Source organism: Canariomyces notabilis, assembly GCF_033297395.1.
Source record: "Canariomyces notabilis strain CBS 508.74 unplaced genomic scaffold N656scaffold_19, whole genome shotgun sequence".
Classification (NCBI taxonomy): Eukaryota; Fungi; Ascomycota; class Sordariomycetes; order Sordariales; family Chaetomiaceae; genus Canariomyces; species Canariomyces notabilis.
Genome location: NW_027041841.1, coordinates 184,296 through 210,708, shown reverse-complemented (window position 1 = coordinate 210,708; position 26,413 = coordinate 184,296). Strand labels below are relative to the sequence as shown.

Here is a 26,413-nt window from a genome sequence, read left to right as displayed (position 1 = left end):
GCGTGCGAGTACGTCAGTTGTTCGACCATGGCGTCGCAAGGCGATGCGACGCTTCCCGCGACGCGCCGCGCGCGCAAATCCATAGGAGGAACCGTCCCGACAAGGAAGAATGGCGAAAGGGAGAATGTGACGGCCGACATGAGCAGCGCTACTGCCGCCTCTCGCAAGAAGTCGAGAAGCAAGAGCATGGGTCCTGGCGGTCTAGATGGCCTTAAGATGGGTAATGGTAACCGCAGAGCTGTGTGTCTTCACCTCGTACACCATACACCATATTGCTGTCAAATGGCCCCTAACATGACCGCTCTTAGTCCCTTGCCGTTTATTCGGGGCCACCCCCGCGGTCAATCCTCAAACCTACCATACCCCTCATTCCCGAGATTCCGTCTTTCAGGCCGAAACCGACATCAGGGAACGGCACGACGGATAATGATGGTGCAGGGACTAAGATTGCCCTTCGGACGGAGGAGGAACAGCAGGCCGCCGCACGGGAGCGGGAAGAGCGCGAGCGCGCCGAGTTGGAGAAGGAGATCAATGATCGAAGAGAGGCGCGGAGGAAATCGCTAGCGAACCGGCGCGTGTCCTTTGCTGCCGAGGCGACTCTACACACCTTCCACGAGATCGAATTTAATCAAGATTCGACTACTTCGACTGATTCATCACACCGCGCGTCCTCTCATGCGGCACAATCTCCTAGCGCTTCAACTCACGAACACCCCAGCTCAGACCCGCCCTCCACACCCCTTGACCACGATCACCAATATGCAGCCGAGTCCCCGGCCAAGCAAAGGGAATCACATCAGCGTAGGCGTCGACGAAGTTCCGCAGTGTCATCAGTCTATTCGGAAGAGGATACCATTGCTTCTACCGTATACGATTCGGACTTTGAGAATGCCGACGGCGTTGCCGAGATTCAGGGCGAGGAGATGACAGGCTCCAGCGACGACGATGACGGCACCATGGTGACTGTCGACGCCGAGGAGGTAACAATGGCATCGGTGACATCAGGCCAATCCGGTCTCAGCGCTGATTCTACCGGAAGCTTGGACGAGAATCTCCGGCTGGCGGCCCGGAGAGCTGCGACTCAACATGTAAACGACGATGAAGAGGAGGTTATTGCAGGCTTTGCGGGTTGGGGGAGAAAGAATCACTCACAAGAAAGCATCGCCCAAAACATGGCCAAAGAGCAAAATGTGCGGAATGGCAGTCCTGATGCTGAAGACCAAGCCGACATGGAAATGGACATGGATGCCGATATGGAGATGACCAGCGCGGTTGGTGGAATTATACGGCCCCAGGTCGGATCACCGACGAGGGACGCAGACGAGGATGAGGATATGTCCATGGAGGTAACCAAGGCCTTGGGAGGAATCCTTTCAAAGCCGGCCCCTGGAGCACGCCGCAAGTCTGCTAGGCTTAGCTCCCAACAAAAGCCGGACAACTTTGGCGAGCAGACCATGGAATTCACAACAGCCGTCGGGGGAATCCGTCAGGGGGCGCTACTAGAAGAAAGCGAAGGCGAGATTGATCCTAACGAAGACATGTCCATGGAATTCACTGCAGTCATGGGATCCCTCCTGTCGCGTGGCTTCGCTAAGAGTGGCGCACAAAACGGCCGTCGAAGGACAATTGCTGAGGATAATGAGGAGGGCGCTGAGGGTACGATGATGGACATGACTGTGAACGTTGGGCGAATTTTACCGGCAGAAGCCGAAAAGGACGGCGACGGCGACCAAACCATGGAGATGGATATTACGAGGGCAGTTGGCGGCATCATACGATCTGTGTCTGCATCCGAGGCGCGGACAGCAGCTAGGAAAGCAATGGAGCAGGAAGCCGACGAGCCAGCACCTTCGGTTACAGCGACTGCTGAACTCGACATATCCCCGAAACTGCTAGCCCCTTCAACTGCAGATGAGAACAATAGCTCTGGTCCTTCTCCATTCCGAGGCAAAGGGCTCCGTCGTAGCCCACCTCGCGCAGTGTTCCCGGAGCCGAGGTCTCCCATACCGCCCAGTAGTTCCCCATTTATGGGGTCACCATCTCCCAAAAGAAACGCACCACCAGCTTCTAGGAGTCCCGCGAGGACGCCGCCGCTGACTAGGAGCCAGTCCAGCTCGCCCATGCGCACAGCATCCTCGCCGGCCAAGACTACGCCACGGTCACCGTTGAAGCAAGGGCTTTTCCAGCAGGATCCCAGTACTGGACTTAGCACCCCCAGAATCATCTTAACCCCTCAGGGCCGTCGGCTATCCGGGGTGGGCGCTGACCGCCCCGGTTTGGGCTCACCCCGAGTCGCCGAAATCTTTGACCGGAGAGAGTCGATCGGAGAAGCAGCGACGGACTTTGTGCCGAGCCAGCCTGTCAATCCTCGCAGGACTGTAGCTTTCACAGACCCGCGGGTCATGGAGGCGGAGATTGACAGAGAATATCAAGATGAGCAATACCAGGAGGATAGTCGAAGAAGTCCGGGCCGAGAGGGCAATGGATTCCGAGATGAGAACGAGACTGCCCTTAATCTGAGGGAGATGATACAAAGCCTCAGTCCCAAGAAGAATCCACTCAAAGGACGAAAGAGCCTCCACATTGGCAGCGCAAGGGGCCTTCTCGGGAAGCGGCCTGCTGAGCTGGACGAAGACGACGAAGGAGAGGAAACGGACGGCATTAAACGACTTAGGGGGCATCAAGGCAGTCCGGTCAAGAACATCAGGCTACAGTCGCCCCCGTCCAAGGCTGAGACGACGACTGGCAGGAAAACCCGACCCAGTATCATGCCCGCAGACGCTGCGCATTCTGACAATATCACACCGACTGGTGCCCGCTCTCCCCAAAGAACCACAACACCTAGGGGTCAAGGCCGGTTCAGGGATGGCTACGACGAGCCAACAAACACGGTTGACCTGGACCACACTGCCCACATACAGGAGGTTGAGATGCAAGACGACGACGGAGAACGCATTCACCTGCAAGATTTCCTCAACATGACCAGCATCCGCTTCATGGAATTGACAACGACTAAGCGGCGACACACGGTTGCCCCAGGCGCTTCAAGAGATAGTACCTCTGCTGGTGGGAAGGATGATATGTCCCTTGAGCGATGCGTCGTTGCTGGTGCGTGTACGGTGCCGATGCTAGAGCTGTATCAACACGTAAGTGAAGACCTATTCCGTGACTGCAAGATGCGGCTAACCCGGCGTAGTCCTGTCGCGAGTTGAAGAAGTACATCTCAGAAGGCCGACGCATCGTCCGAGAGATTGAGACGGAGACGTTTGAGGAGAACCCGCCTCTCTTCCGCGAGTACATGACTGCATCGCCAGAGTTCAAGGTCCTGATGGATAACCAGTTCAAGAACGTCAAAACGCATGCCAGACTACTCAGCAAGGCCATGTGGTACGAGTGGCGTATGAAGCTGCAAGAAGGGCTCAAGGAGGGTCTCATGAAGATAGCCGAGGGCATGGACAATGACGACAGATTGCTCAAAAAACAGCAGGAACTCTTGTCGTCCGTCTTGCCCGACATGATCAAACGGTTCGAGGCACTCCAGGCTGAGCACGAAAATCTCGAGGCCGTCGCGCGTGATCTTGCAGACTGCGATCCCAAGGACCTCGAGGATGCCAGGGCAGAGCTCGCCGCCGTGGACAAGAGCATCGCGGAAAAGACCAGGAAGATTGAGGAGCTTCGCCGGCAACTCGACGAGTCGACGCAGAGCATCGAGTCATCCACTCAGCAGAAACAGCAGTACCTGGAGGAGATCCGAGAAGCGGACAGGATCAGGGAAGAGTGCCGCGGGTGGTCCTCTGCAGAGATTAGCAAGCTCAAAGGTAAGTCAGGCACGCAGGCATCAGCTTTGTCATAGTCGACTAACAGATTCTCGTACAACACACAGACCAAACAGACGCCCTCGAAACAAAATACGGATGGGCCATCACAGCCATCAAAGACACGGCCATCGCCATGCGGTACAAGCGCGAGCTCGAGCTGGTCCTGGACGTGCAGAACAACGCGGTGCTCAACCTCCGGTATATACCCCCTCCCAACAACAACACCAACAACAACAGCATTTCGCGCGGCTGCAGCTGCCCGCTGGAAAAGGCCTTTTTCCTCGACTGCATCCGCGCCCACATCACCACGTCATCTTCTGTCGCCCGGCATAAGCCTAGCCATCTCCTGCGCCTTGTCGCTGAGGCGTGGGACGAGGCGGGCGCCGTGGCGAGGCATGTGCGGCTGTTGAACCTGTCGTTCCCGACGACGGTGCGGCGGGACTCGGCGGATTCATGTTCCAGGCTGCGCGTGACGGCGTCGCTGCTGCTGGCGCCGCTGCGGACTAGGGTTGAGGCCGGGTTGAGTTTGGAGGTTGGCTTTGGCGGTGATAGGAGTAGTAAAGGTGGGGTGGTGGTGACGGTTGTGCCTGAGGCGAAGGTTGTGTATGGCGAGCCGTTTGATGCTGGGAAGATGAGGGAGTTTCTGGTTGGGAGGGTGATTGGGGCTGGGGCTGGGGCTGGGGCTGGCAACGGGGATGGGCATGGGAATTCTTCGAGGAAGGTGTCAGTGGTCGGGGGTTGGGATGAGGCGTTTATGGGGCTGTATCGGAAGCTTTTGGCCAAGGGGGGGAAATCGTGAATGTGCCTAATCATGACTTGACGGGCGGTAATGATGGAATGAAGTTTTTATGGTATTTTTGGTTCGGTCTGCCTTGGTCTGGCGTGTGGGGGCATGGGATATGTAAATGGATGGTCTTGTGGTAGACGGGCTGGAGCGAAGTTCAACTACTGTACATCACTATCACTTGACTGCCTCGATGGTTCATGGCAGAATGCGATACCACCATGAAGAACGCATGGATTTACTGTACCGGATCTTCGTCGCGCAGAGTCCGCCACTATCAAGATATTACATAGTTGGACGAAATCGAGGGACACGACAGAACCGACGGATACACAGAATTTGTGTGGGAAAAGTATACAACAGCCCGCACCTCAACAACCACTGTACTTATTAGAAAATTAAAATCATCGTTCGATTCGTCTTGAAGAGGCGAGTCAAATGATATCTGTTGTAGTAGGTTGCATCTACGTTCCTGGGTGAGGACCAAGGACAAGGACGGCAGCACTAGAACATGACAAATGCGACGATTTTCTCAACGATGACATGACCGTCGCCCTTAGTCAGGGCGCGATAACGCAGCCGACGATGCAGCGGCTGCATTGTAGTATGTGGTTTTGTTGAAAACGCTGTAATCTTCCAGTGTGGTGTAGTCGCTTGCTCGACTTGAAACTTTCAAGTTGAAAGATAGAACTGAAGCCCACTACACTCGATTAAAGCATTTTCACCAAGAACTCTACACAGCAGGATTATCGTGGTTAGTAGCCTACGAGGCCATAATCTTGATCAACTGGCAATGACTCAAGTATTTTGATCATGTGGATTCAGTGCAGTGCCGCATCGATGTGTTCCTTGGTCCGCCTGCTTTATTTAGTCTGGCTCTCTGGAAGATGTGATGTTGAAATAAGGTTGCGGCCAACACCTGCCAAGCAGCTGTTGCCAATCCAGCCCGCAGTTGCCGCAACAACAACGGCGACCTCTGCTCAAGACTGACTTGCAGCATTTCGAGATGGTCGACACTCGTTCGCATCATTTTTTGCAAAGGAGCGATTGAGCACAGTGAGAATATGCTATTTTTTACATTTTAACGTCGCTGTAGCGGCTGGCGCATCCCAGCTTTCAGAAATGCCAGTTTTGTTTACTACCTTACTCACCATGGCAATGCCAAGACTTAGCCCCTGAATTTGGCCTTCCTGTCCCTTGGATACACAAACTGCAAATTGAACACAGGAAACACTACATTTCGTTAGAAAAATATTTGAAAAGTGTTACTCGAATGTGGGTGTTGAATGTTTTTTATGCTGTAAATTGACAGTTATTCAAAGTTGCGTGCCCTTGTTGTCCAAACACGCAACGTCACCGCACGAAGATGGACGTAGAAAAAGTTCAAAGATTGCATTGGAGAACACAACGCATGACTGAAAGCGATGAGCAAATGTGGGGTGACAAACTTCAACTTCCATGACGGAATTGAATCACCACAAGCTTGTCAAACCGAGGAGAATGAACGGGAAAAGATGGACACGTTCTATAAGACTTCCGTACAACCTTTCGACTCGTAAGCAGATTATCGACCTGTGGCTCGATGGGGACAAGACAGAATGTTCAAATGGAGAAGCTATTTGACATGACATCGTGTCGTTCGTTGTATATATATGCATGATCTATCAATCCTCTCGAGAGAGACATTTCAATCATGTGGTGTTTCTTCCACGTTCTGGGACCCGTGGCTCGGCTTGGGCAACAGAAGGCTGCTACATGACTTACCGAGTCCTGGACAAACTGGAAATAAAAGATTCTCAGACAAAGACGGAGCAGTGTGTCTCTGGATCCCCAACTGCCCGGTCCGAGTCCTGATGCTCGTTCACCTTGACGGAATATCATCTACATAAATGCCTTTACCTCAACATCTTGAGGTCCTAGAGCAGGATCGGGTCTTGACTATACTGTTGGGAAAAAACACCAAGGAATGTGGGTTAGAAAGAGGGAAAATAGCAAGTGAAGGTCCCAAACAAGTGGTTCTCGACCTGGCCACCTGACCGTCCTCGGTTCCATGTGTTGTTTTGCCAAATTTACTCGACGAGGGAAGTCGGGAAAGCAAGAGGAAGCAGGACTGGTAAAGGCGAGGGTACAAGGGCACAAGGGCACAAGGGCACAAGCGAAGGAGGGGGGAGACCGTCACGGCTCGAGAACAGTGGCTGCGGCGGGGGGGTTTTGCTTTGTGAAATGTTTGGATTCCCCTTCTCGCAGCCTTCCCATACAAATTTTGCTGTAGGAGCTGCCGTGCGAGGAATTGACGGTTTCTAGACGGTGAAGGTCGTGAAAGTGAGTCAGGCGGAGGGGTCAGGAGGCACGCCATTGGCCGCATCACTGGCTATTCACTTACTGTTGTTGCGAATAGCTTCAGATGAAAACCGCAATACTGCCCACCAAATTCGCTTTCCCAGCACACTTTAAATAACCCACGACCCTTCCTCTTCCTCCCTCGAACTTTCTTTCTCCCACCATAGTCGACTTCAGAAGCGATTTTGTCACGACAATCTTCAAAGAGCAGCACCAGCAGCAACTTTGACGATTCTCTTCTCCTCCGCTCGTTTTTATCTTCCTTCTATAAAGAAGATATTTATTTATTTACAAAATCGCAATGGCGCCTTATTTTGTCGACCTTGCCGCCAAGGAGATGTATTCTCCTTTGGTTTACCTGGCCTTCGCGGCCCTTATCCTCCTCCTCTGCGTCGCCAGCGACGCACCAGAGTTGTACCAGGACGCCGCCGACGTGCTTCGTGACATCGTCGCGGAGCTGTCCGTGGTCTCCTGCGTCTTCCTGGTTTTCGCGGGTTTCTCCATCGCCAACTTGTTGGCAGTAAGTAACAATTTCAATTGCTCTCATAATTTTCATTCTCGAGACGGCGACTTTGCTTCCGACTGGGAGCGATGCTCTCGAGGCGGCGACTCTGCTTGCTCTCTTCTCTCGATGATGACAACTTTGCTCTCCAATCCCTTCAATCAAGTGCGCCAATGGCGATGTGACTGACAATTTGGCGGCAGTGGTTCTTTATTTTAACCCGCCCGGTCCTTCCATCACCTTCAGAGATTCGCTACAGGGTCAAACTGGCCTTGGAGTCGCTGATCGTGAGGTTGGTCACGGAAGCCACTCGTCGAGTCAACCTGGCTCGCGAGTCGGCCACCACGGTCGCTTGGGGGTACATCAACGCCCTTAAGCAGACCATTATCGCCGGACTGGTTTCGACCGTGTCCGCCCTCCTTCTCCGCCTTGTCCTGGCTTCCCTCCGGTTCCTCCTGCGGCCCTTCATGCCCACTCTTCTCCGGAAATACCATCTGGAGAAGAATTGGCTGGAGTCCCGCGCCGGGGACTTCGTCGACTGGTACTGCGCTGTCACCACCAAGAGGAAACTCGCTCACCTGCGTTTCCTGCTCCAGCGCCAGGAGTTGGTGTACGCAGTCCAGTCGGCGTTGCTCGCCCGCATGAACCAGAAGGTCAAAAAGGCCGCGCTTGACACTTTAGAGGTGTTCAACAAGGCCCCGAACGCCTTCCAAGGGTTGCACCGGGACATGGTGCCAAAGCTCTTCAAGAACCCGATCGCTGCCACCGCCCCGGAAGCCGGACCCCTCCCCAAGCTCAGCTTGTGGACCCGCTTCTGGCGCCGTGGTGACTGGAACGTCATCTGGGCCGAGGAGAACATCCGTCGGTTCGGTCGCGCCTCTAGACTCACCCAGGCCAGCGTCAAGGCCCTGGAAGATGAGCTGGAGCGCCGGTTCCAGCAGCGACGGGCGATTGAAGAGGACGTCCAAGAATACCTCCGCCGCGAACAGGAGAAGTGGTAAGTGCCTTGCATTGACTCCCCTTTCCATCTCGAAAGCATCACATAACCGTCATTGACTTGTACCAGGGACGATCTTTGGTCGAGAACAACCCCGGAGCGGTGGGTGCTGGGGTCAACCATCCGCTACGAAAGGATGATGCGAGAGTCGCTGGCCAGGTCCAGACGGAATGCCCCCGGGTTTCCATTGGATCTGCCCTTCGTGCCCAAGGCACAGCAGCAGACCCTCGCTCCCCCGGGATCGCAAGATGCCGCCCAGCACCTACCGGTGGTTGTTCCCAAGATCGTCATCACGCCACCCTCCCTTCCTCCCTCGCCGCCGCCCTCTCCCAAGCTTCTCCCTGCCGCCTCGACCCCGCCTGTGCCGTCTCCAGAGAAAGTCCTCCTCGAGGAGGCGCACAAGTCAAGGGTCAGGTTCCACGAGGAATCTCTCCGGCAAGCCGAACTCATGCGGCGCTGGCAGAGTGAAGTCGACGGTTACCGGCTGACGCTTGACGCCGAAAACCGGGCAATCCGGGAGAGCAGGAGACGGCGCGAGCGCCTCTCGTATCGCCAGATGCGGGCAGCGCAGGAGTGCGTGCAGCAGGAGGCCGAACCGAGCGCCTCCAATGACAACAGCGTCGTCGGCACCGACGCCGAGTCAGCTGCTGCACTCCAGAAGAGGGAGGTGGAGGAGGGACTGCGCCAGGCCGCAGAACATCGCCAAGCCCAGGAAGCCGAGCTCGAGTCTTCACTTGCAGAGGAGGCTCGGCTCCGGGCCCAGTTGGAGGCCGCCCAAGCTGCTCGTGCTGCTGCCGAAGCCAGAGTTGAGTCCGCACGTGCGGAGGAGACCAGGCTGGCCGAGTTGCTTGAGCGGCTCAACTCGGGTGGCGATGCTTCTGCTGAGGACTCTCAGCACCGGGAGAACGCTGTGGAGGGCAAAGACGCCACGGAGACCGATGCCCCCAGCAGCACGGCTGGAGAAAGCAAGTCTCCGGAGGCTGAGCCTCTGCAGGCTGATTCTCTGTGCGCGGCCCAGGAGACCGAAACTCCCGAGACCGATCTTTTGGTCGGTTCTCTGGAGGACGTTTCCCTGGGCCACGATGCTCCGCCGTTGGACGAGCATGGTGCGGAGGACTCGAGCCTGGTGGTGCTCCTGGTGCGGCTAACCTTGGACGACAACGAGGAGGAGGAACACTCCCCACAGCATCCTGTCGTCGAGGAGCAGCACAAGCTCGCCGATGAACCCAAGCCCGCATCGCGGGGCAAGGTGAAGGCTGAGCAGCTCGCCGATGAACTGGACCTTCCACAGGAAGGGAAGGTGAAGGCGGAGCAGACTCTCTCTGCCCATGAACCAGAGCCTGCACAGCAGGGGATGGTGACCGCAGAGGAGACCCATCTCGCCGACCAATTGGCTCGGTTGAGTTTGGATGATGCTGTCTCCCAGCAGGAGTTTGTGGAGGAGGACAAGCGCGCCCAGGAACCGGAACCTGCGCAGCAGGGGATGGAGAAGGCAGCGCAGCTCGCCGAGGAACCCGAGCTTCCCGAGGAAGGGAAGGTGAAGGCGGAGCAACACGGCGCCGAGGAACAGGAGCCCGCATCGCGGGGGATGGAGACGGCCATTGAGGAGGGCGGCGACCAGACCGGGAACGCCAGCTCCACCGAAGAGGCCCAAAACTGGGCTGAATTCGAGATGGACCTGGACGACTGGATGGCGCAGCCCGAGGAGCAGCTGAGCGAGCAGCAAAGACTCGCCGCCGAAGCGGAGCAGGCTCGGTTTGCCGTCGAGGTCCAAGCGGCCCACGAGGCCGCAGAGCTCCAGCGACGTGCGGAGGAGGAAAGGCTAGCCCAGCTCGCTGCCGAGAGAGCCCGTGTCGCTGCTCTGGAAGCCCTCGCTGAGCAAGAGCGCCAGCATCAACAAAACCTGGCCGAGCTCAGGAGGGCGACCGAGGAGTGGGAAGAGCAACGCCGCGCCGCCGAGCAGCGTCGTCTTTTCGAGGAGGAGCAACGCCGCGTTGAGGAGCTGCGCCAATTCGAGGAGCGACGCCGTCTTGAGGAGCAGCGTCGTCTTGAGGAGGAGCAGCGCCTCCTGGAAGAACAACGTCGCGCCGAGGAACTGCGCCGTCTCGAGGAGCAACGCCGCGTTGAGGAGCTGCGCCGTGCCGAGGAACAGAGACGGCGGCAGGAGGAAGCTCTTCGTCGGCTCGATGAGCAAAGTATTGCCCATCGAGCAGCAATGGCTCAGCGACAGCCTGAGCAGAAACGGGCTGCCGAGGAGTATGCTGCTGCGCGGCGGGCGGAACAGGAACAGTGGCAGCGGACTGCTCGTCTTTCGGCCTTGCAAGAGCTTGCCGTACAAGAGACGCGGGCTGCAAAACAGAGCATTGCCCGAGAGCGTGCAAGACCCGCTGCGCTGGAGGAGGAGGACGCTTGGGACTCCATGTACGCTGCCCTGGAGGAGGTGGCATCAGGTCCCCAGCCGTCCCGACCCTCGCCTCTTTTCCGCCCCGCCCCGGCGCAGTCACTCTCTTCGTCGATTCGGCCGACAACGCCCTCAGCCAGGGCATTCACCGCCGCCACCCTGGCCCCAGTGCCCCCTCTCCGGCCCCAGCCTCAGCGCCAGCCCAAACCCCGTCCCCAGCCTCCGCGCCAGCCAGCAGCAGAGCTCCGGGCTCCTGCTACTCCCACTTTTGCCCCCGCCGTCCCGACCCAACCTCTGCCCCTGCCCCGGCCGGCCCCAGCTGCTGAATCCAGCCAGCAGGGCGCCCAGCGAGAACAAGCAGCCGAGCGCAAGGTGCTGCGCCCTCGCGGGGTCAAGGCCAGCGAGGAGGTCAAGAAGAAGGCCGCCCAAGACCTGGCCGAAATTGAAGACGCCAGGGACAAGGCCGAGTGGGAGCACATGCTCCAGCACACGGACGAGGGGCGGGAGCTGACTGCCTTCCTCGAAGAGGAAGAGGAGAAGTGGGCTCGGGAGATTGAGGAGGAGCAGGCCGCCGCCGCCGCCGCCAACTCCGCCGCCGAGGCCGAACAACAAGCGGCCGAGGAAGCCCAAGCCCAGCAGAACGCGACCAGCCAAGACAAGGGCAAAGGCAAGGAGAAGGCCACGGCGTCCTCAGACGCATCGACCGAGGACGCCGCGGCGACAAAGCCCGCTCCCGCCAACGCCAAGGCCGCCGCCGCCCGCGCCGCTGCCCGCGCTGCCGCTCTCGCCGAGTTCCGGGCCATCGAGCAAGCCAGTAAACAGTCCGAGGAGAGCTGGCAGCAGCGTTCCGCGCCCACCTCCGCCGCCGCCATCGCATCAGTCAACTACGAGATTGAGCGATTCCTCAGCCCCCAGATCAACGGGGAGCCGGCGTTCGACCCTCGCGCCGAAGAGGCCCTCGCTGCCGCCCAGCTTGCCGAGGCGATGCGCCGAGGCGCTGAGGCCGCGCAGCGAGAGGCCATGGCCGAGAGAGAGCGGCACCAGGCCGAGCTGAGGGAGCAGCGGCTGGCGGAGGAGGGGGCCCGGAACGATGACAGGGCGCGGGAGGCCAAGAGGGCGATGGGGGAGGAGAAGGCCAGGAAGGCCGAGGAGGAGGGAGAGGCCCAGGGGGGCGAGGGGGTAGACAAGCCCTGGAAGGGCTTGGATGAGGAGGAGGACAGCGCGGAGGAGGAGAGCGCGGGGGAGGAGAGCGGCGAGGAGGAAGGGGAGGATGAGGAGATGGCGGAGGAGCAAGGCCCCGCCGAGGAGATGACTGGGGAGGGGAGCGCCGGGAAAGGCCCGGGAGGACAGGCCAAGGGGAAGGGGAAGGGAAGGCCCAAGAAGGGCAAGAAGAAAAAGGCCAAGGGGAAGAAGGCCAAGGGAGGAAAGCGTCGGGGAGGACGGCGCTGAGGAGGAGGGGGGAGGAGGAACGGGGCCTGAGGGCCAGAGGATATCATTATCACCATTTTTGGCAAGGAACGGAGTTTGAGGGCTGGTAACTAAGGTACCATTGGTACAATTTTGGACGGGAAATAATATACATGGAGAATTGAAATCTCCCACATCAAGTTCTTCAGTCGCTCCAGTGCAGTGTGTCCCAGGAAAACCAAAGCTGAATGTGACGGCTGAAGAGGCCAGCATCGAAGGGAACAAATTAAGCTCCCATCATCTAACGACTCCTCAATTCAAGGCGGACTTCACTGACGAAATCTCGAAGATCCTAGGAATTAAACGGAAGTTGGCCACGCGGGGCCATTCCCAGACCGCCGGCCATGTCGAGAACAACTACAACGAATACCTCAATCAGCGCCTACGACCTTTCGTCAACCACTACCAAGACAACTGGTCAAGAGCTGTGCCCGCGATGGACGCAGTGACAATGAGCCTTCTACACGAAAGTACCCGGTCTCCAGCCTCACGACGTCCTGCTCGGATTCCCGATGCCGTTGTCATTCGACTGGGAGGCGCGTACACAAGAATTCTCTACGGCCCGCGAACGACTGAATCGAACGGAAGCGCAAGAAATCGCCGCGTCAAGCGAATCCAAAGCTACGCCGACACCGCTGGGAAAATCGCTATGATAGCCCAAGCTCGTCAAGCCGAGCAAGCGAATTGCCACCGAAGAAAGGCCAACTTCAAGGTCAACAACCGCGTTGTGATAATCTAGAAGTTAGTGGAAACAACAAGCCGACCGAGCGACAAGCTTTCTTTTCCCGGTGTACAGCAACACTACAAGATCACCAAGATTGTCAACGACGGCGAGGCGTACAAGCTCGACCTTCCAGAATCGTAGAAAAGCTCCCGCGTACTCACACCCGACAGGCTTCGCCTCTCCCCAAACAACCCGTTACTGGGTCAGGAGTCCGAGAACCCGCCTGGGGAACCAGTATTCGATGAGGAAGAATGGGAGGTTGACAAGATACTGGCAAGCTGTACCCATCGTGGGAAGCTAGAATACCAGGTCCAATGGAAGGGATGGGACCCGGATCCTGAGTGGTATCCCGCGTTATACTTCTACAACGCCTCAAAGGACTGCTTGTGAGTGTCAGCGAGGACCAGAGATCACCGGGGCCTGCTGCCTTTTGGCGAGCCGTGTTGGACAACGACAGCGGCATTGACTCAAATCGGCCCAGTTCCCGGGACAGGTGTCCGTACTCAACCCGGCTGGAGGCCATGGCCGGGAGCGAAAGGGAAACGCGTTGACGAAGGCGCCTTTCTTAAACACGTGAAGGCGGGTTGGGCGTGAGGCGAGCAAGAGAAATTCGCCAGCTCATTTGTCCTCGGACGGCTGCAGTGAAGCGGGATTGCTTTGACCGTGACGGGAACGATAGCCATCAGTCGATTCCGTTTAGGGTAAGCCAGCCGTTTAGTGTAATTGGCTTTCTTACCTGCCGGCGCGCTCAAGCATGTTCCTGCTAATGTCAAGGTAAGTCAGCGAGGAGGCACGAACACAAGCAATGGCATTGGGGTTCCGCAAGTCAGACATGGTAGTTGCAGCTTGTGTTGTGGGATATCGAGGCGCCGCCCACTGAGGCTAGGGGTTTCCACCGTTTGTATTGACGCAAGGGTCAATGATGAACAAAGCAGCATCTTTGCACCGAGTGACGGAAAAGGGGCAGTAGTCAAGGAGCTGGTGTATATCTGTTCGCAGGAGCAGTCTATTCTGGGATGAACTTGCATAGACATCCCCTGCGACTGATGCCGAGATGCAAAGTGCTGCAGAAGAAGAGGCACGAGTGGCTGCTCAGTGTGTCTCAAACCAAGGCTTTGCCTGGATCGCGACGCCTTCTTTCTGTTGGTCTGTCAAACACATGTCATCCCTTCACGATTCGCCGGTGTAAGGAGTGTGATGGTGGCGAATGATGAAGATACATTGGACAATGCCGGTTCTCATGCTGTCGGGTTGAGCTTTGAATGCGATTAGGGTATAGACAAACCAGGGCCACGAAGAAGGCGTTGGGGTCTCGCTGAGATGCTCTATCTGCCACTGAGTATAAGATGGTGTACAGCAGACAATCTGAGGAAGCTGGATGCCGTGTGCTCTACGTCTGTGACGATACAGGGGTTGGGCTTGTCGTGGTCGACAAGCATACGATCACCAGTGATCGACGGCTTCTACTCTCTAGCTCTTCCCAATGGAAAATCGTCTTTCACATTGGCAATGTGAAGAAAGTGGAGAATCCCATCTACTGGTGAGCGCTCCATCCACTAGGAAAGTCCCAACAAGGACCTCGAGAATATGGAAGCAACGTTCAACAGCGGTCAAGGGCTGCTGTTTCCCAGCGCGCTGCATCTCAGCCCTACAGTAAGACTCAAGTATTGGACATATAGGTTAAGTCCACCTTCCTACTTTCACCCCCCGCTGGGTAGAGGTGATAGAACAAGAAGTAGCCAAGTGGTACCCGTCTCTGCCGTCTATGCAATGCTCCATGAGCTGCTCAGTTCGATCCTTCCTAGGCTCTCACTCTCCTAGCCTAAGCCCAGCTCAAGAACCCCAGCCATCACGACCCTCACCTCAGCCGCGCGATGCCCGTTCAAGCCGATAGTGTGCCGAAACTGCAAGCAGCAGGGGTCACAAGTCTAGGGACTGCGAGCGATTGGTGTAACACGTACAAGACTCACATCCACCACACCAACAGGTGCCCAGCGACGACAATATGCAACAGATGTCGTCAAGTTGGACATTTCCGCTCAGATTGTCCCTTTAACCGTTGCAAAATCTGCCATGTCGCTGGGCACAAAGCAGCCAACTGCCCAGAAGGCACAATGGGTGGTTATCCGGACTTGATCAGGGCGTCTGCGGCGTCCACCTCAGCAGTCAACATTCGGCGCGCAAGGACGTCGAGTGGCACTGGAACTTCGATCGACGACTTCAACGTCCTAGCCTAACCTCAGCTCAAGAACCCCAGCCATCACGACCCAGTCGCTCTCTTCGTCAGCCAGCCTCGTGGGCAGCTTGGACCTCGGCGCATACCGAGCCTGATCCGGTGTTGACGCAGCCCTCCTCAGTGGCCTCGAATCCAGCCAAGTCTTGTGGGCTTCTTCGGTGGAGCTGGCGTTCCGGTGTTGTCGCAGCTTTCCTCAATGGCCTTCACCTTCCTCTGCAATACAGGCTTTGCATTTGACATTCTATGGCGTATATGGTTGCTCATTGTTTACCTATACATCCCCTCCATCTTCTGGAATACCCATCTTCATCCATGTCCTTATGGAGCCAAGAGAAACGCGAGGCAGTGCTTGATCACCTTGGAACTGGGTGTTAGGCAGTGGCGTTACAGGGAAAATCATTATCACAGACATCAACAAATGCAATGAGCTAGCTGGGCCAGATTTCGAAGTCTTCTCGATAACGAGGAGATCGGAGAGTATGAAAGCATGTTTCACATTTATCTGCTTAAGCGCCTACATGTATATTCCTCAATTGTCGACGGTCTATGTGCATTATCTACCGATTCTTTAGCTTCGTCCACCCACTTGTTCCCCTGGCTGTGTTGCCAGTATCAGGAAAGCCGCCGGCAGTACCAACAGTGCGCACCGTCATGATGCTTGTAGCACCGAGGTCGCTACGTCCAGCAGACCCACCGTTGCCATGCCCTCGTACCAGCACGCCGTCCTCAAACCCGTCCTCGATTTCGTCCCCTTCAATCTTCTCCCATTCCAGCATGGGGGCCTCGCTCGATAACCGCTTCTTGAGTCTGTCGGCTACCTTCAGCGGGGAGAGGATCTTAAAGTTTCGGACAAACTCGGTCCCCTCGGCTCCCCCCAGGTAGCTGTGCGCTGTCCCGTGAGACCAGCGGCCGATGGTCAGCTTGGGATTTGTTACCTCGCCATTATCGCCATCTCTGGGGCTTCCCGTCGGCGGAGTGAGCGAGGTTGGGAAGGTTGGCTCGACAGACCGTCGGTGAAGCTGGTCACCAATGAGCAGCCGCCAGAGGTTTTGGCTCATGTTGCACACGTCCTCGTACGAATCCTTGTCACCAAACCAAACCCCCTGGGAACAACATGCCCAAGCAATGTCATATGCCAGCAATGCTGCTCCTTCCAGAAAGGATGAGTATGCGGATGGGTCCTCCTTGGCGAGCACGGGAAGCGGCTTGTCGATGAATAGGGACCGGGGCCGCGGAACATGTGGTTGCTCACTATCAACCGGAATCTGGGAAGACAGCGCTGAACCCGGAAAGGGAACTTCCCCATGCTTGTACGAGGACGCAAGCGAGAAGATGGTTGGCCGAGGGTAGTCACGATGCGGGAGCGTGATCTCTGCTGGTAGTCGAATGGCCAGATAATGCGATGCTAGAACTAGGATATGCGCAATGTGCGCGAGTGCTGTCGAAATCACCTCGGGCGACAAACCTGCCAGTACTGTTAGTTATCAGCCTGAAGTGCTAGGTTCTTCCGAGGACGCAGACTTACTGTTCATGGCATGGAGGTCAAACATCTCGACACCGCCAATCTCATACCGCTTAGTGCTGCCCTTCTTGACCTGCCGGAGGCCGTAAAGCCTCGCAGCCTCCTCGCACAGGAAGGCTCTCGTCGCTGCCATTGTGTCGGCGCTGCGATTCCACTTGTACTTCGATCTCTGACAAGACCGCTCCACCTCTTCCAGTTGCCTGGCCCGCCTGGCCTGTGTTCCGGTGGTGACCGAGGCCAGGTCAGACTTTCTCCGAGCCAACGCATCCTTCTTTGCAGCGATCTCCTCCCGTGCGGCATCAATTTGGGCCCTCAAAACCTCTGCTTGCGCAACGATGCGGTTTGTTCGGTCGGTGGCTTCTTCTTCCTGGGCTTTCAGCGACTCCACCCTGATCCTCCTGGTGTCGACATCCTCCTGTGTCTCGGCTGCTTCACTTGCTAAGGCGGCGTCGACTCGGACTCGGTTCTCTTCAGTCTGTATCAAGGCGCGGGTGTACTCGATGCGGCTTTCATAGAGGCGGTTCCTCGCGTCGACTGCGCAAAGGAAAGGCAACTTTTTGGCATCGTGCGGGCGGTGACAAATGCTGCAGTTCATTGTGGGCGGTGGCTTTGTCGTCGAGGAAGTGCAAGGCTCGATTACTCTATGAGGGTGGCTTTCTTGATAGCCAAATGTGCGGAGAACAAGAGAAAGCGTTCGTGAAAGCAAGCGCGGGTTTAGATTTCTTTTTATACTCGACGTTCGATCACGGCTTACAATTGGCGCAGCCTATATATTCGATTTCGCTGCGTATTGCATCAGCTCGAACACCCAGGTGGCGTCTGGTGCTGCCTAAAGAGGTGCAGATGAAACTATCCGCCTGTTTGGAAATAAGACAGATGTCTCAAATCCACAAAGACTCAAGATACCAAGAAAAGCCTTGTCAACTGGCTCGGCTGACCGAGTTACTGAGTTCTCGAGTCACCTGGCCAAGTTGCACAATGCAAAGAGATGGAGGAGAGTCAGGACCGTTGAGGTCCCTGAGCTTATCGCACCTGCGTCACCGTTATCAAGCTGCAACCAGTCGCAAGCCGGTTGCAGAGCCAAGCAGCCCCGATGTGCCATCCCGGGACCCACAGCGGGTCACCTTCGGACAAGAAGCCAATCAACGGCCGTCTCACTCCCAGCAGCTCGGTAGATCATCTTTGCGAACCGTGTGCTGTTCCTATTCGCGACTCAACGCGCCTGCATCGGTATTTGTTAAGTTAGCGGCTCGCAACCGTCTTGACAACTCATCCACACATCCATCATCTGCAAAACGAGGAAGGCACACCAATCAGTCTGCCCAGCAGGCGCGGGGATTTTTGGTCTTGGGCATCCAGCCCTTCTCGGTCATGGAAGCGGGGTAGAAGCCGCCGTCTTTCATTCGAAGACGACGATTAACGTCTTGAGCACACTTGAATTGCTCTCATCCAGTCATTGTCTCTCTCCTCAGCGTGCCTAGTTCACATACATGCTCTCAAACTCATATAGTAGTATCACTCCGGTCTTGCCAGACTACTGGGGCAACTCCGTGTCAGGCTTACTTTCGAATTGGAAATTCCCAAGGATTGCGCCTTCCCCCCGCTATCAGTTGTCTCACCAGCAGACACATTCTTGCACGAGCTTATCAAATTCTACGACTGGCGAACTGACAACGCTCGATGGCGAGTGCGCCTCCTCATACTCCATCTACCCCCAGGACGCCCGGCCACGCATCGCCGGCAAAGACACCCGAATCACCCATTATCCCTTCACCGCGGACAGCGTCAGTTCAGAGCAGCCCCCCAAGGCCCGTCGACATCCACATGATGGCTGCCGCTCAAAGCACGCAGCCTAAATCTCTCGTCACTCGAGCCCAGGTCAAGACACCAGAACCTCGCCCCTCTAAAGAGCGCATGAACGGCCAAAAAGAAGGGGCTGAGAGATCGCCCAGCACTCCGGGCCACTTGGCGCCGTTTGATTGGGAAGACTTTGAGGCACGCTATGAGGAGGCCCTCGCTGAAGCCGATGGCCAGGAGCAAGCGCTCCTCAAAGAGTTTGAGGAGCTTGTAAAGGTGAGCAAACTTCTACACGCCATTCTCTTCGAGCCCTCGCTGACAGCGTTTGCAGTTCTTCAATGTCTGGGCCTCGGCTGCATCGGTCCACGATACCGAGCGCGGGGTCAAAAGACTACAAACAAGAGAGCGATACGTCAAGATCGCAGAGCAGAGCCTGTTGCAGAAGAAGAAACACCGTGAGCCTAGCCGCTTTCCACTGATTTCGACAGTCTAGCTAATGAATACAAGTTACCGAAGTTGTGCGGGCTTTCCAGAGCGCTCTGGCGCTCCTGAGTCAATCTTGAGCTTCGTACACACAACTACGGGTGAATTAATGATGTTATGAATTATCAAGATTCGTTTTGACGGGACTCGGTCTAGAAGGTTCAATGCACCTTTATATGCTAGGCGTTCCTGGGCTGGAACCTTGTCAAAGCGCGAGCCTCAATATGTTGCTTGCAGGCTCGTGCGGCAGGGGCAGCGTTACTATATGAGCAATAATACGCAAGATCTGCTCTGCTCCGAATTTCCTGACCTTCTGGCAGATGTCGTACTCGGCCAGTGCTGCTGGCCTGGGCACCATCCGTCCCACCCTCGGCGTTTCTCTTGGAACCTATGTACCTTCACAGCAGCGCCACATGAGGACAGAACTACGTGTGCGACAGGCGCATAAGAAACAGTAAGAAAAGGGGAAACGGGAAGAAGGGGGGAAGAAAACAAAAAGCAGTATTCCGGGTGACCAAGCCGGAAAGAGCACGTGACCGACGCGACTCGACCATTCACTTCCGCCTCCACGCGCTCCTCACCGGAGCTTCGGAACCGACTACGCCCATCCCGCCGAAATGGCTGGCACGTCGATCGTGGTGCCGCAAATCAGTCAGGTGAGAACATCCAAATCATTTTGCTGCCACAAGCTGACGCCTGACTGTATAATCCAGGCTGACATGGTTGCGTTTCACGAAGCACATTTTTCCAAGCTCGCTACAGATCACTTCAATACCCATTTTCTTCGACCAGATTTTGCAGCACAGGAAGGCCCAGCATACAATGGCGCTGACGATGAGGAGTACTACGACGAAGAGGAGGACGATGGCCTCGGCCACTACCCTGACGGAGTCAAGCGTACCCTCACAGACGAGCAGATCGCCATCTTCCGACACTCCGAACTCGAAGCCCTGCGTCGCGCCAAGGAGTCTTCCAACAACACCAATATGAATGAGACGACGAGCACAAGGGCTGGTGAAGATATCCCGCATGATCTGTCCGAAGGCGAGGTGTCGTCCCCGACGCCGCTCGTCACCGCCACTACCAGGAAACAAAAGAAGCGAAAGCGCGGCAAGAACAACAAAAACAAGCATGCGGCGGAACAAATCGACCTCCGCAAGCGGACCTGGGACGTGGTAGACAAGGGCCTGGAGAGTCTGGAGTATGATGAGGAAGAGTCCGAGCCGAGCCAAGCCGGCGCCATCCAGCGTCGCCGCATCTCGTACGACGATTGAGGATCGAAAAGGGTACACTTCTAAATGCGGCCTTAAACTTCCTCACCAACCGCTCAGCTCTTGGCTTCGTGGCCCTGCGGTGGCTGCTCGCCAAGTTCAGGCCAAGAGCCAAACAACACCAAACCAAGAAAGGTGGATAGAAACACAAAAGGTAAGCGACCCTCTCTCCTAAAAGGCTACTCTACATGCCCCATCCACATTACTCCTAGTATCATGATGAGACAATCGTATCGTCATCCTTAGTCGGAAGTCACAGCCGGACATGGTTTGGAGTTTTCAAAAAGCTCTTGAGCCATGCTCTCGCAGCTGGAACATGTCGAGTTAATCTTCTCTCTGACTGGCAAGACACCTTGGTCTTGCATTCATGGCTCTTGTTCTTGACAGCAAGCTGATCCAAGTCATTGATGGGTGATTGCTAATGAGGTTTACTTTTTCGCCCAGGACACGCGCGTACTACAGTCTGCCGTTGGCTGTGACCTGGAGATGGCGGCTCTGTCACGGATTTGACGCTCGCATGACTGTGCTGAGCTAGGTTGAAAGGAGTGTGTTGCCGAGCTGTTTGCGAGGACCGGGACAAGAGGTCCAGAGCCGCGCTACGAAGCGAAGACCTTGAGGGAGGGTCTAGCTTCCGGCATACCTTGGCATGGGAGAGGCACGGCAGTTGGAACAGACCAAGGGCTATAGATCATGTCGTGCTGGTTTTGTTGCGCGGTAGTTGTGGAGTACTGAGGCCTGGGTTTCTGAAAGAGTGTACCCTATACTTTCGGTCATAGCCAAGGAAAAACGAACTCAGGACAATTGTATGATACCCTAATTTGCTGAGATCGTGCTTGGTCCCCGTTCAGGTACACCGAGGTACAACTTGATCAACCTTACACATTTCTATTGTGGGCTCGCTTTATACACATGAAACTAGGTATGTATTACATGCCAGGAGCAGCGCCGGAATTCAGGACAAGCACTGGAAACGACGCTCAGCGGCGGCACATCAGAACTTGTAGACCTGCTCCGGACTGTAGCCCAATTCCTTCAGAATACCCTTCAGCTCGCCCTGGTCCTTGGGGCTCTTCTTGTTGCCCGAGATGGACTCCATCATTCCCGGCGGGCCGCACACAAACACCTTGATGTTCTCTTCCTTGGGCTCAGGCAGCACCGTCTTGAGCAGCTCCTTGTTGATGTAGCCCTTGCCGCCCGTCCACTGCTTAGGCGGGTTGTCGAGCACGTAAAAGGCGCGGAACCGGCGCGGGTAGTGGTTTTCGAGCGACGCCAACTCATTCTTCAGCAGAATATCATCCTCGCTAATGTTGCCAAACACCAGCGTCACCTTGGTCTGGTCATCCGGGTTGTTGAAAATGGCCCGGCACAGCTGCCACATGGGCGTGATGCCCGTCCCGCCCGCAATCAGCGCAATGTGCTCGTGCTTGTTGGGCGCCCAGGGGTATTTGGGCAGGGGCCCCTTGACGTCGAGGCGCTGCCCGGGGACCATGTCGTGCAGGTGCGTGCTCATGGGCCCGTTGGGGTACTTTTTCACGAGCAGGTCGAGGTAGCCCTTCTCGTCCTCGTCGCTGATGGGCGTGTAGGGCCGCACCACGGGCTTGTCCGAGTCGTGGGGCTGGAACTTGGTCAGGATGGCGCTGGCCACGTGCAGGCCCGACACCATGTCGTCCTCGGGCAGGCGGAAACGCAGGCGCTTGGAGTTGTGGTTGACGATCTCGACCTCCTCGAGCTTCAGGCTGATGAAGCCCTGGTCGCCCCCCGTGAGCGCCTTCTTGACCTCGCCGCTGCCGGTGGGCAACTTCTCGGCCGCGGCGTCTGTCGCTTGCTTCACCTTCTCCTCGGCCTTCTTTGCGGCGGGCGTGCCCCCAAGAAAGTAGTACCCGGCGCCGGCCAACGCGGCAGCGCCGGCAATGTAGAGCGCCGTGTTGCTGCCCTTTTTGGCTGACTCGGGAGACGTCGGCTCGGTGGCATATCTGCGGACCTGGAATTGCTGGGTAAGGTGTCAGTCGTTCCCCGGTTTGCTGGTTGAAGGAGGGGCAGGGAAGCTCCCGACTCACCCGCTTGAGGGGTGCAGCGGCCCGGAAGGCAGACCGGCTGGCGACGAACAAGCTCATTGTGTCGGCTTGGCAGAGGTTTAGGAGGACTGAGAATGCGCCCACTGTTAATTAAACTGCTAAGGGAACTGAGAACAAGGAAAAGATGCGAGGAAGTGGTGTGGTGCCCGTGTCAATGGTATGGGAATTCACCTCGCTTGTTGGCGGGATGTTTGCTTTATCAGCCACTGCGGGTCAACAAAGCCAGTGGGTAGCTGTGCCCGGTTCAGGCGGTTTACGTCATCTCTAGGGCGCTGAAGCTGCCCCTGGCTGCTGTGGAGCCAGGGCCGGAGCCGAAGCATGGCAGCATTGAACAGGTGGGCATCGGATGTCCCGAGTCACCCGTCTTACATAGAACACATACCATACCACACGATCTTCGATGAGGATGTTTCTGTCGGTCTGCTTACCGTCGCTGTGCATTCATTGCAGAGAAGTCCATTCTCGTCTTATAGCTACAGTGATCCCAGGTTGCCAACTTGTAGCGCAAGACACATTCATACCCCCGAACGCATGGAGATTAGGACACCTCAAACCTCGGTGTCCTTCCATGAGTATACAATGTAGGTACTCCCATTTGCTCCAAAGTTATTCCTCGGCTCTGTCTCCTCGTAGCTGGAGCTGTGTTCTAGCCCTCACCGCATGGGTGGCCGACAAAAGCTCAACGAGACAAAGCAAACAGAACAATAACACAGAAGTGTAATCAAATTGCTGCCATCGTCGTCATCATCAAGAAACAACAGAAAACGAAAAGGCGCAACCTCCTTTTCGCCCCCTCAGTCCGTACAGTAACATATTGATACAAGGCACCGCCCTAAGCCCGACACCCCCCTAGAACCCCCCAACCCCAGTCCCCAGTGTGATATGCTCCCCTTTATGTCCCCTTGCAAAAGTAAATGCATGGCCGCCACCGCCTCTCCTCCCGCCCCCCTCCTTCCCCCAATCCAACCACTCCTTATAACACCAAACCGGTATATATCACCTTGACTCCCTCTTCTTCTCTGTCCCACCCCTTGGCCCTGACCCCGCTGCGTCCGCCTTACCCGTCGCTGTATCCTGGCTTGCCCGCCTAGAAGAGGCACCTCCGGCAAACCCCAGCCCTTGATGCATCGCCAGTGTGGGCGTGTTGGCCTGGCTCCCGCCTCGCTGGCCGTGGTAGTGCACCACCTGCGGGGGCGGCTGGCCGGCCTGAGTGCCGAGCAGGTGTTGCGGGTACGGGTCGAGGTCTTTGCTGGAGGTGGAAAAGGTAGACACGATGGGCTGGTGGTAGCCGTTTGTCGTTGTGCTGCCCGTGGTGTTGTTTGTCAGTGTGGACGAGGCATAACTCGCCGTCGTGAGTGCCGGTGAGTGCGGGTACTCGGCCTGCGTGGGCGTGCCGGCGTCGGTGGCCGGGCTGGGACTGGCTGGGCTGGCGTCGCCCGTGTGGAGGTGGCCGGTTAGGCTCGTCATGCCGCCTTCGATGTCGCGCAACAGACGCACGTATTCCTCAGGCACGAGCCCGCTTTCTTGCGTCTTGGGGTCCTCGGCTACCAGCCAGCCCTGGCCGTACCGGTACGAGACCCAGATGATTTGCCCTTCCACGAGGGGGAGCTCGCTGTCATTTTCTCGCTCGAAATCAAAGAGGGCTACGGCCTTGCCGTGCATTTCCTCGTCTGGCGAGGTGATTGTGAACTGATAATCTCGCGAGTACCGGGACTCGTCCGTGTTATGATAGCCCGGGGATGAGCACGTGCTTGAGTCGTCAGAGCCGTAGTCGCCAGCCTCGTACTGCCGCGGCTGCTGGCTGGAAAGCTGATAGTCGCTTCCGTCTAACCGTGCCTGGTCTGGGTGGTAAGTAACATATTCGCCGCCGGGGCCATTGGCTTCGCCCCCATGGTTGATGTAGTATCGCTCGCCGCCTGCATCGCCGGCGCCGGCGTAGCTTCCTCCGCGATCGTCCGAGTTGTCGGCATTAAGCATTGAACCGGCGTCGCGGCTACCCCGACTCTTCCCGTGCGCGCCGCCCGAAGACTTATGTTTTCTGTGCCGTGAGCTAACTACGGGACTCTTGAGATCATCATCCTCGCTCCATGGCGGACCGTCGGTAAACTGAATTGATGGCAATTCGCCCGCCCGATTGGATCCCCCGCTAGCCCATGAACTACTATCCCAACTTATCCTACTATCCCACGACGTCGGCGGGTCGGATAGACGCCGAGTTTCACTAGCCGGCGTAGTCATGCCCGACGGCGGGCCTGATGGCTCGGGCGGAGGGCCATAGTGCATGGGATGCGATGCCGGATAGGCAAAGTCCCGAACGAGGGTGTAGGGTAAACTCGAAACATAGAGTGGAAAGATGTGTGAAGGAGGTCGCGATCTTGATGGTATAGAACTCGCCGTCGAGTATTGCGACAAGCGGTTCCTGGAGGCGTGCGACATGGGTCGAGGCAGAGCGCTCCTACGAGCAGGCGGCGAAGTTATGATCGGAGTAAGTGCGGGATGTGCCGTATTAGCGGCGGGCGGTGAGATGGCAGGTGGTGAGGTCGCGGGAGAAGAAGTGGGCGACATGATCGCCGTCATGGCTTGAGAACTGCGATCGCACACAGGAGGAACGAATCGAGTGTGGGGGGCTTTCGTTTTCGCTTTGGCTCCCTTTCGAGCCAAACTGGTGGGACCCCAAGCGCGCCGGCGCAATCACCGCTGAGAGGCAGGGAGACCGGGGGTTGGAACTGGGTAGGGGTCCGCAACTCTCGCCCGTTTCGGTTCGCCTTCGTTGCTGGTGTTCTCCCTGTTGTTTCGTCGTCGTTGGTGTATGTAGCCGAAATGCTCTTTCTGTCCAAAGGCATACAAATGCTGTCGTCTGGGAATTCAGATCTTGTGCGCTCAGTCTAGGTCGGCCGATGGCACCCTCGCCCAGACGTTCAGACAAACCTCGGGCTAGGGCAGGGAAGCGACACAGATTACCGAGTGTCCACGTCTGGTACCTGGGGCGGCTTGTCTCTTGATAGGCAAGCCGCGAAGGCCTTCGAACCGGCGGGGAGGGAGTGGCAAGTCCAACGAGCAGTAACCATGCAGTCGGAGCAGACCCTCCAGGCAATTGGGCAAAAAATGATGGCGGTTCAATACATCAGGTCCTTGGAGTTTCGAGTCCAGAAAACTTGAGGCCAAAGCGGGTAACGAGCAGGGCAGGAGCGCCAACTGCCAAAGGGATCAGTGCATGGAGTGCAGTGGACGAAAGCAACGGGTTGGCCCTAACAGCTAAGCGCGCTGGGACTACATATCGATACACTGTAAACCCCGCCCCAACAACTAGGAATTAGGTAACATTACATCCAGTTACATGGTTAAGGTTACGTTACTGGCACTCGACTCCCGCAGCTTCATTGATGGGCATAAGTACCCGACGCAGACGTCCAGTCAACTCCCTACCTTACATACATACACGGGCAGCTGCCATTGCTATCCTTCCTACCTTCCAATCTCCCTAGCTCAAGTATGCAACTGTCCAAATATGAGGTATGGACTGTACTCCGTTCAGGATCCTGCTTGAGTAATATGTTGGTGGCTCCCCCACAAGTTCCCTAGGTTCCTCGACATCAACACTGATGGGAGGTGTGGCTCGCACACGACCGGAAGCAGTGCTGCACACCTGATTGGTGGTTCGTTTGCCCGCACAAGCTGAAACACACAAGCGACATGTTCATTCCCTCAAGCTGGGTGGCTCCCCACAGGCGGGAACGTTCTAAAATTGAGAGATTGGCGAGCCTCATCGTCCCGCCACATGGAATCGAATCCCAACCTCAACTTCACCGGGAAAATGATGAGGAAACGGTATGCAAGAAAGATTCGAGTCTTCTCCTGTTGCCGACGGTGAGTTCCGTAGCCCAACCGGTGCCGGACGTAAGGAACTTAATCACTTTTGTATGTACGGATACACCTATACGCCTTTGTACAATACGTACAATTAATACTCTGCCCGTAAGCAGCACTATTTTTGGC

The 26,413-nt window shown here is 56.6% G+C and overlaps 7 protein-coding genes across 7 annotated transcripts; 4 read left to right on the top strand and 3 right to left on the bottom strand.

Moving 5' to 3' along the window:
• Positions 1 to 27: 27 nt before the first annotated feature.
• On the top strand, positions 28 to 3,853 carry N656DRAFT_713652 (Spc7-domain-containing protein; the record flags this gene model as incomplete). Its single annotated transcript, XM_064811913.1, has 3 exons — positions 28 to 240; positions 309 to 3,146; positions 3,197 to 3,853. 3 exons carry the CDS (start codon positions 28 to 30, stop codon positions 3,851 to 3,853), a joined length of 3,708 nt encoding a protein of 1,235 aa, XP_064668042.1.
• A 3,390-nt stretch (positions 3,854 to 7,243) lies between these two features.
• N656DRAFT_770152 (uncharacterized protein) lies at positions 7,244 to 12,291 on the top strand (the record flags this gene model as incomplete). The annotated part of the gene is made up of 3 exons (XM_064813757.1): positions 7,244 to 7,462; positions 7,648 to 8,441; positions 8,511 to 12,291. 3 exons carry the CDS (start codon positions 7,244 to 7,246, stop codon positions 12,289 to 12,291), a joined length of 4,794 nt encoding a protein of 1,597 aa, XP_064668041.1.
• Positions 12,292 to 15,769: 3,478 nt separating this feature from the next.
• Positions 15,770 to 17,813, bottom strand: N656DRAFT_846877 (uncharacterized protein). Its single transcript, XM_064819246.1, has 2 exons — positions 16,795 to 17,813; positions 15,770 to 16,734 (listed from the first exon to the last, which is right to left on the bottom strand). Exons 1-2 carry the CDS (start codon positions 17,384 to 17,386, stop codon positions 15,827 to 15,829), a joined length of 1,500 nt encoding a protein of 499 aa, XP_064668040.1. The 5' UTR covers positions 17,387 to 17,813; the 3' UTR covers positions 15,770 to 15,826.
• Positions 17,814 to 18,471: 658 nt separating this feature from the next.
• Positions 18,472 to 19,151, top strand: N656DRAFT_799986 (uncharacterized protein; the record flags this gene model as incomplete). Its single annotated transcript, XM_064817948.1, has 3 exons — positions 18,472 to 18,864; positions 18,920 to 19,043; positions 19,096 to 19,151. 3 exons carry the CDS (start codon positions 18,472 to 18,474, stop codon positions 19,149 to 19,151), a joined length of 573 nt encoding a protein of 190 aa, XP_064668039.1.
• A 537-nt stretch (positions 19,152 to 19,688) lies between these two features.
• On the top strand, positions 19,689 to 20,345 carry N656DRAFT_770149 (uncharacterized protein; the record flags this gene model as incomplete). The annotated part of the gene is made up of 2 exons (XM_064813756.1): positions 19,689 to 19,727; positions 19,785 to 20,345. The coding sequence occupies 2 exons, from the start codon at positions 19,689 to 19,691 to the stop codon at positions 20,343 to 20,345; spliced, it is 600 nt and encodes a 199-aa protein (XP_064668038.1).
• Positions 20,346 to 21,119: 774 nt separating this feature from the next.
• Positions 21,120 to 22,596, bottom strand: N656DRAFT_838368 (ferredoxin reductase-like protein). The gene is made up of 2 exons (XM_064818852.1): positions 22,400 to 22,596; positions 21,120 to 22,332 (listed from the first exon to the last, which is right to left on the bottom strand). Exons 1-2 carry the CDS (start codon positions 22,454 to 22,456, stop codon positions 21,334 to 21,336), a joined length of 1,056 nt encoding a protein of 351 aa, XP_064668037.1. The 5' UTR covers positions 22,457 to 22,596; the 3' UTR covers positions 21,120 to 21,333.
• Positions 22,597 to 23,413: 817 nt separating this feature from the next.
• Positions 23,414 to 24,982, bottom strand: N656DRAFT_799983 (uncharacterized protein; the record flags this gene model as incomplete). The annotated part of the gene is made up of 1 exon (XM_064817947.1): positions 23,414 to 24,982. The coding sequence occupies one exon, from the start codon at positions 24,980 to 24,982 to the stop codon at positions 23,414 to 23,416; it is 1,569 nt and encodes a 522-aa protein (XP_064668036.1).
• Between the last annotated feature and the right edge of the window lie 1,431 nt (positions 24,983 to 26,413).

What these genes read in the sequence shown, in the direction of transcription:
- N656DRAFT_846877 (XM_064819246.1), bottom strand. Translation starts at nt 17,386, where the DNA reads ATGAACTGCAGCATTTGTCACCGCCCGCACGATGCCAAAAAGTTGCCT. An exon ending in TGACCTCCATGCCATGAACA is followed by an intron (nt 16,735 to 16,794) that starts GTAAGTCTGCGT and finishes CAGTACTGGCAG; the next exon opens with GTTTGTCGCCCGAGGTGATT.
- N656DRAFT_838368 (XM_064818852.1), bottom strand. Translation starts at nt 22,456, where the DNA reads ATGAGCTTGTTCGTCGCCAGCCGGTCTGCCTTCCGGGCCGCTGCACCC. An exon ending in CCGCTGCACCCCTCAAGCGG is followed by an intron (nt 22,333 to 22,399) that starts GTGAGTCGGGAG and finishes CACCTTACCCAG; the next exon opens with CAATTCCAGGTCCGCAGATA.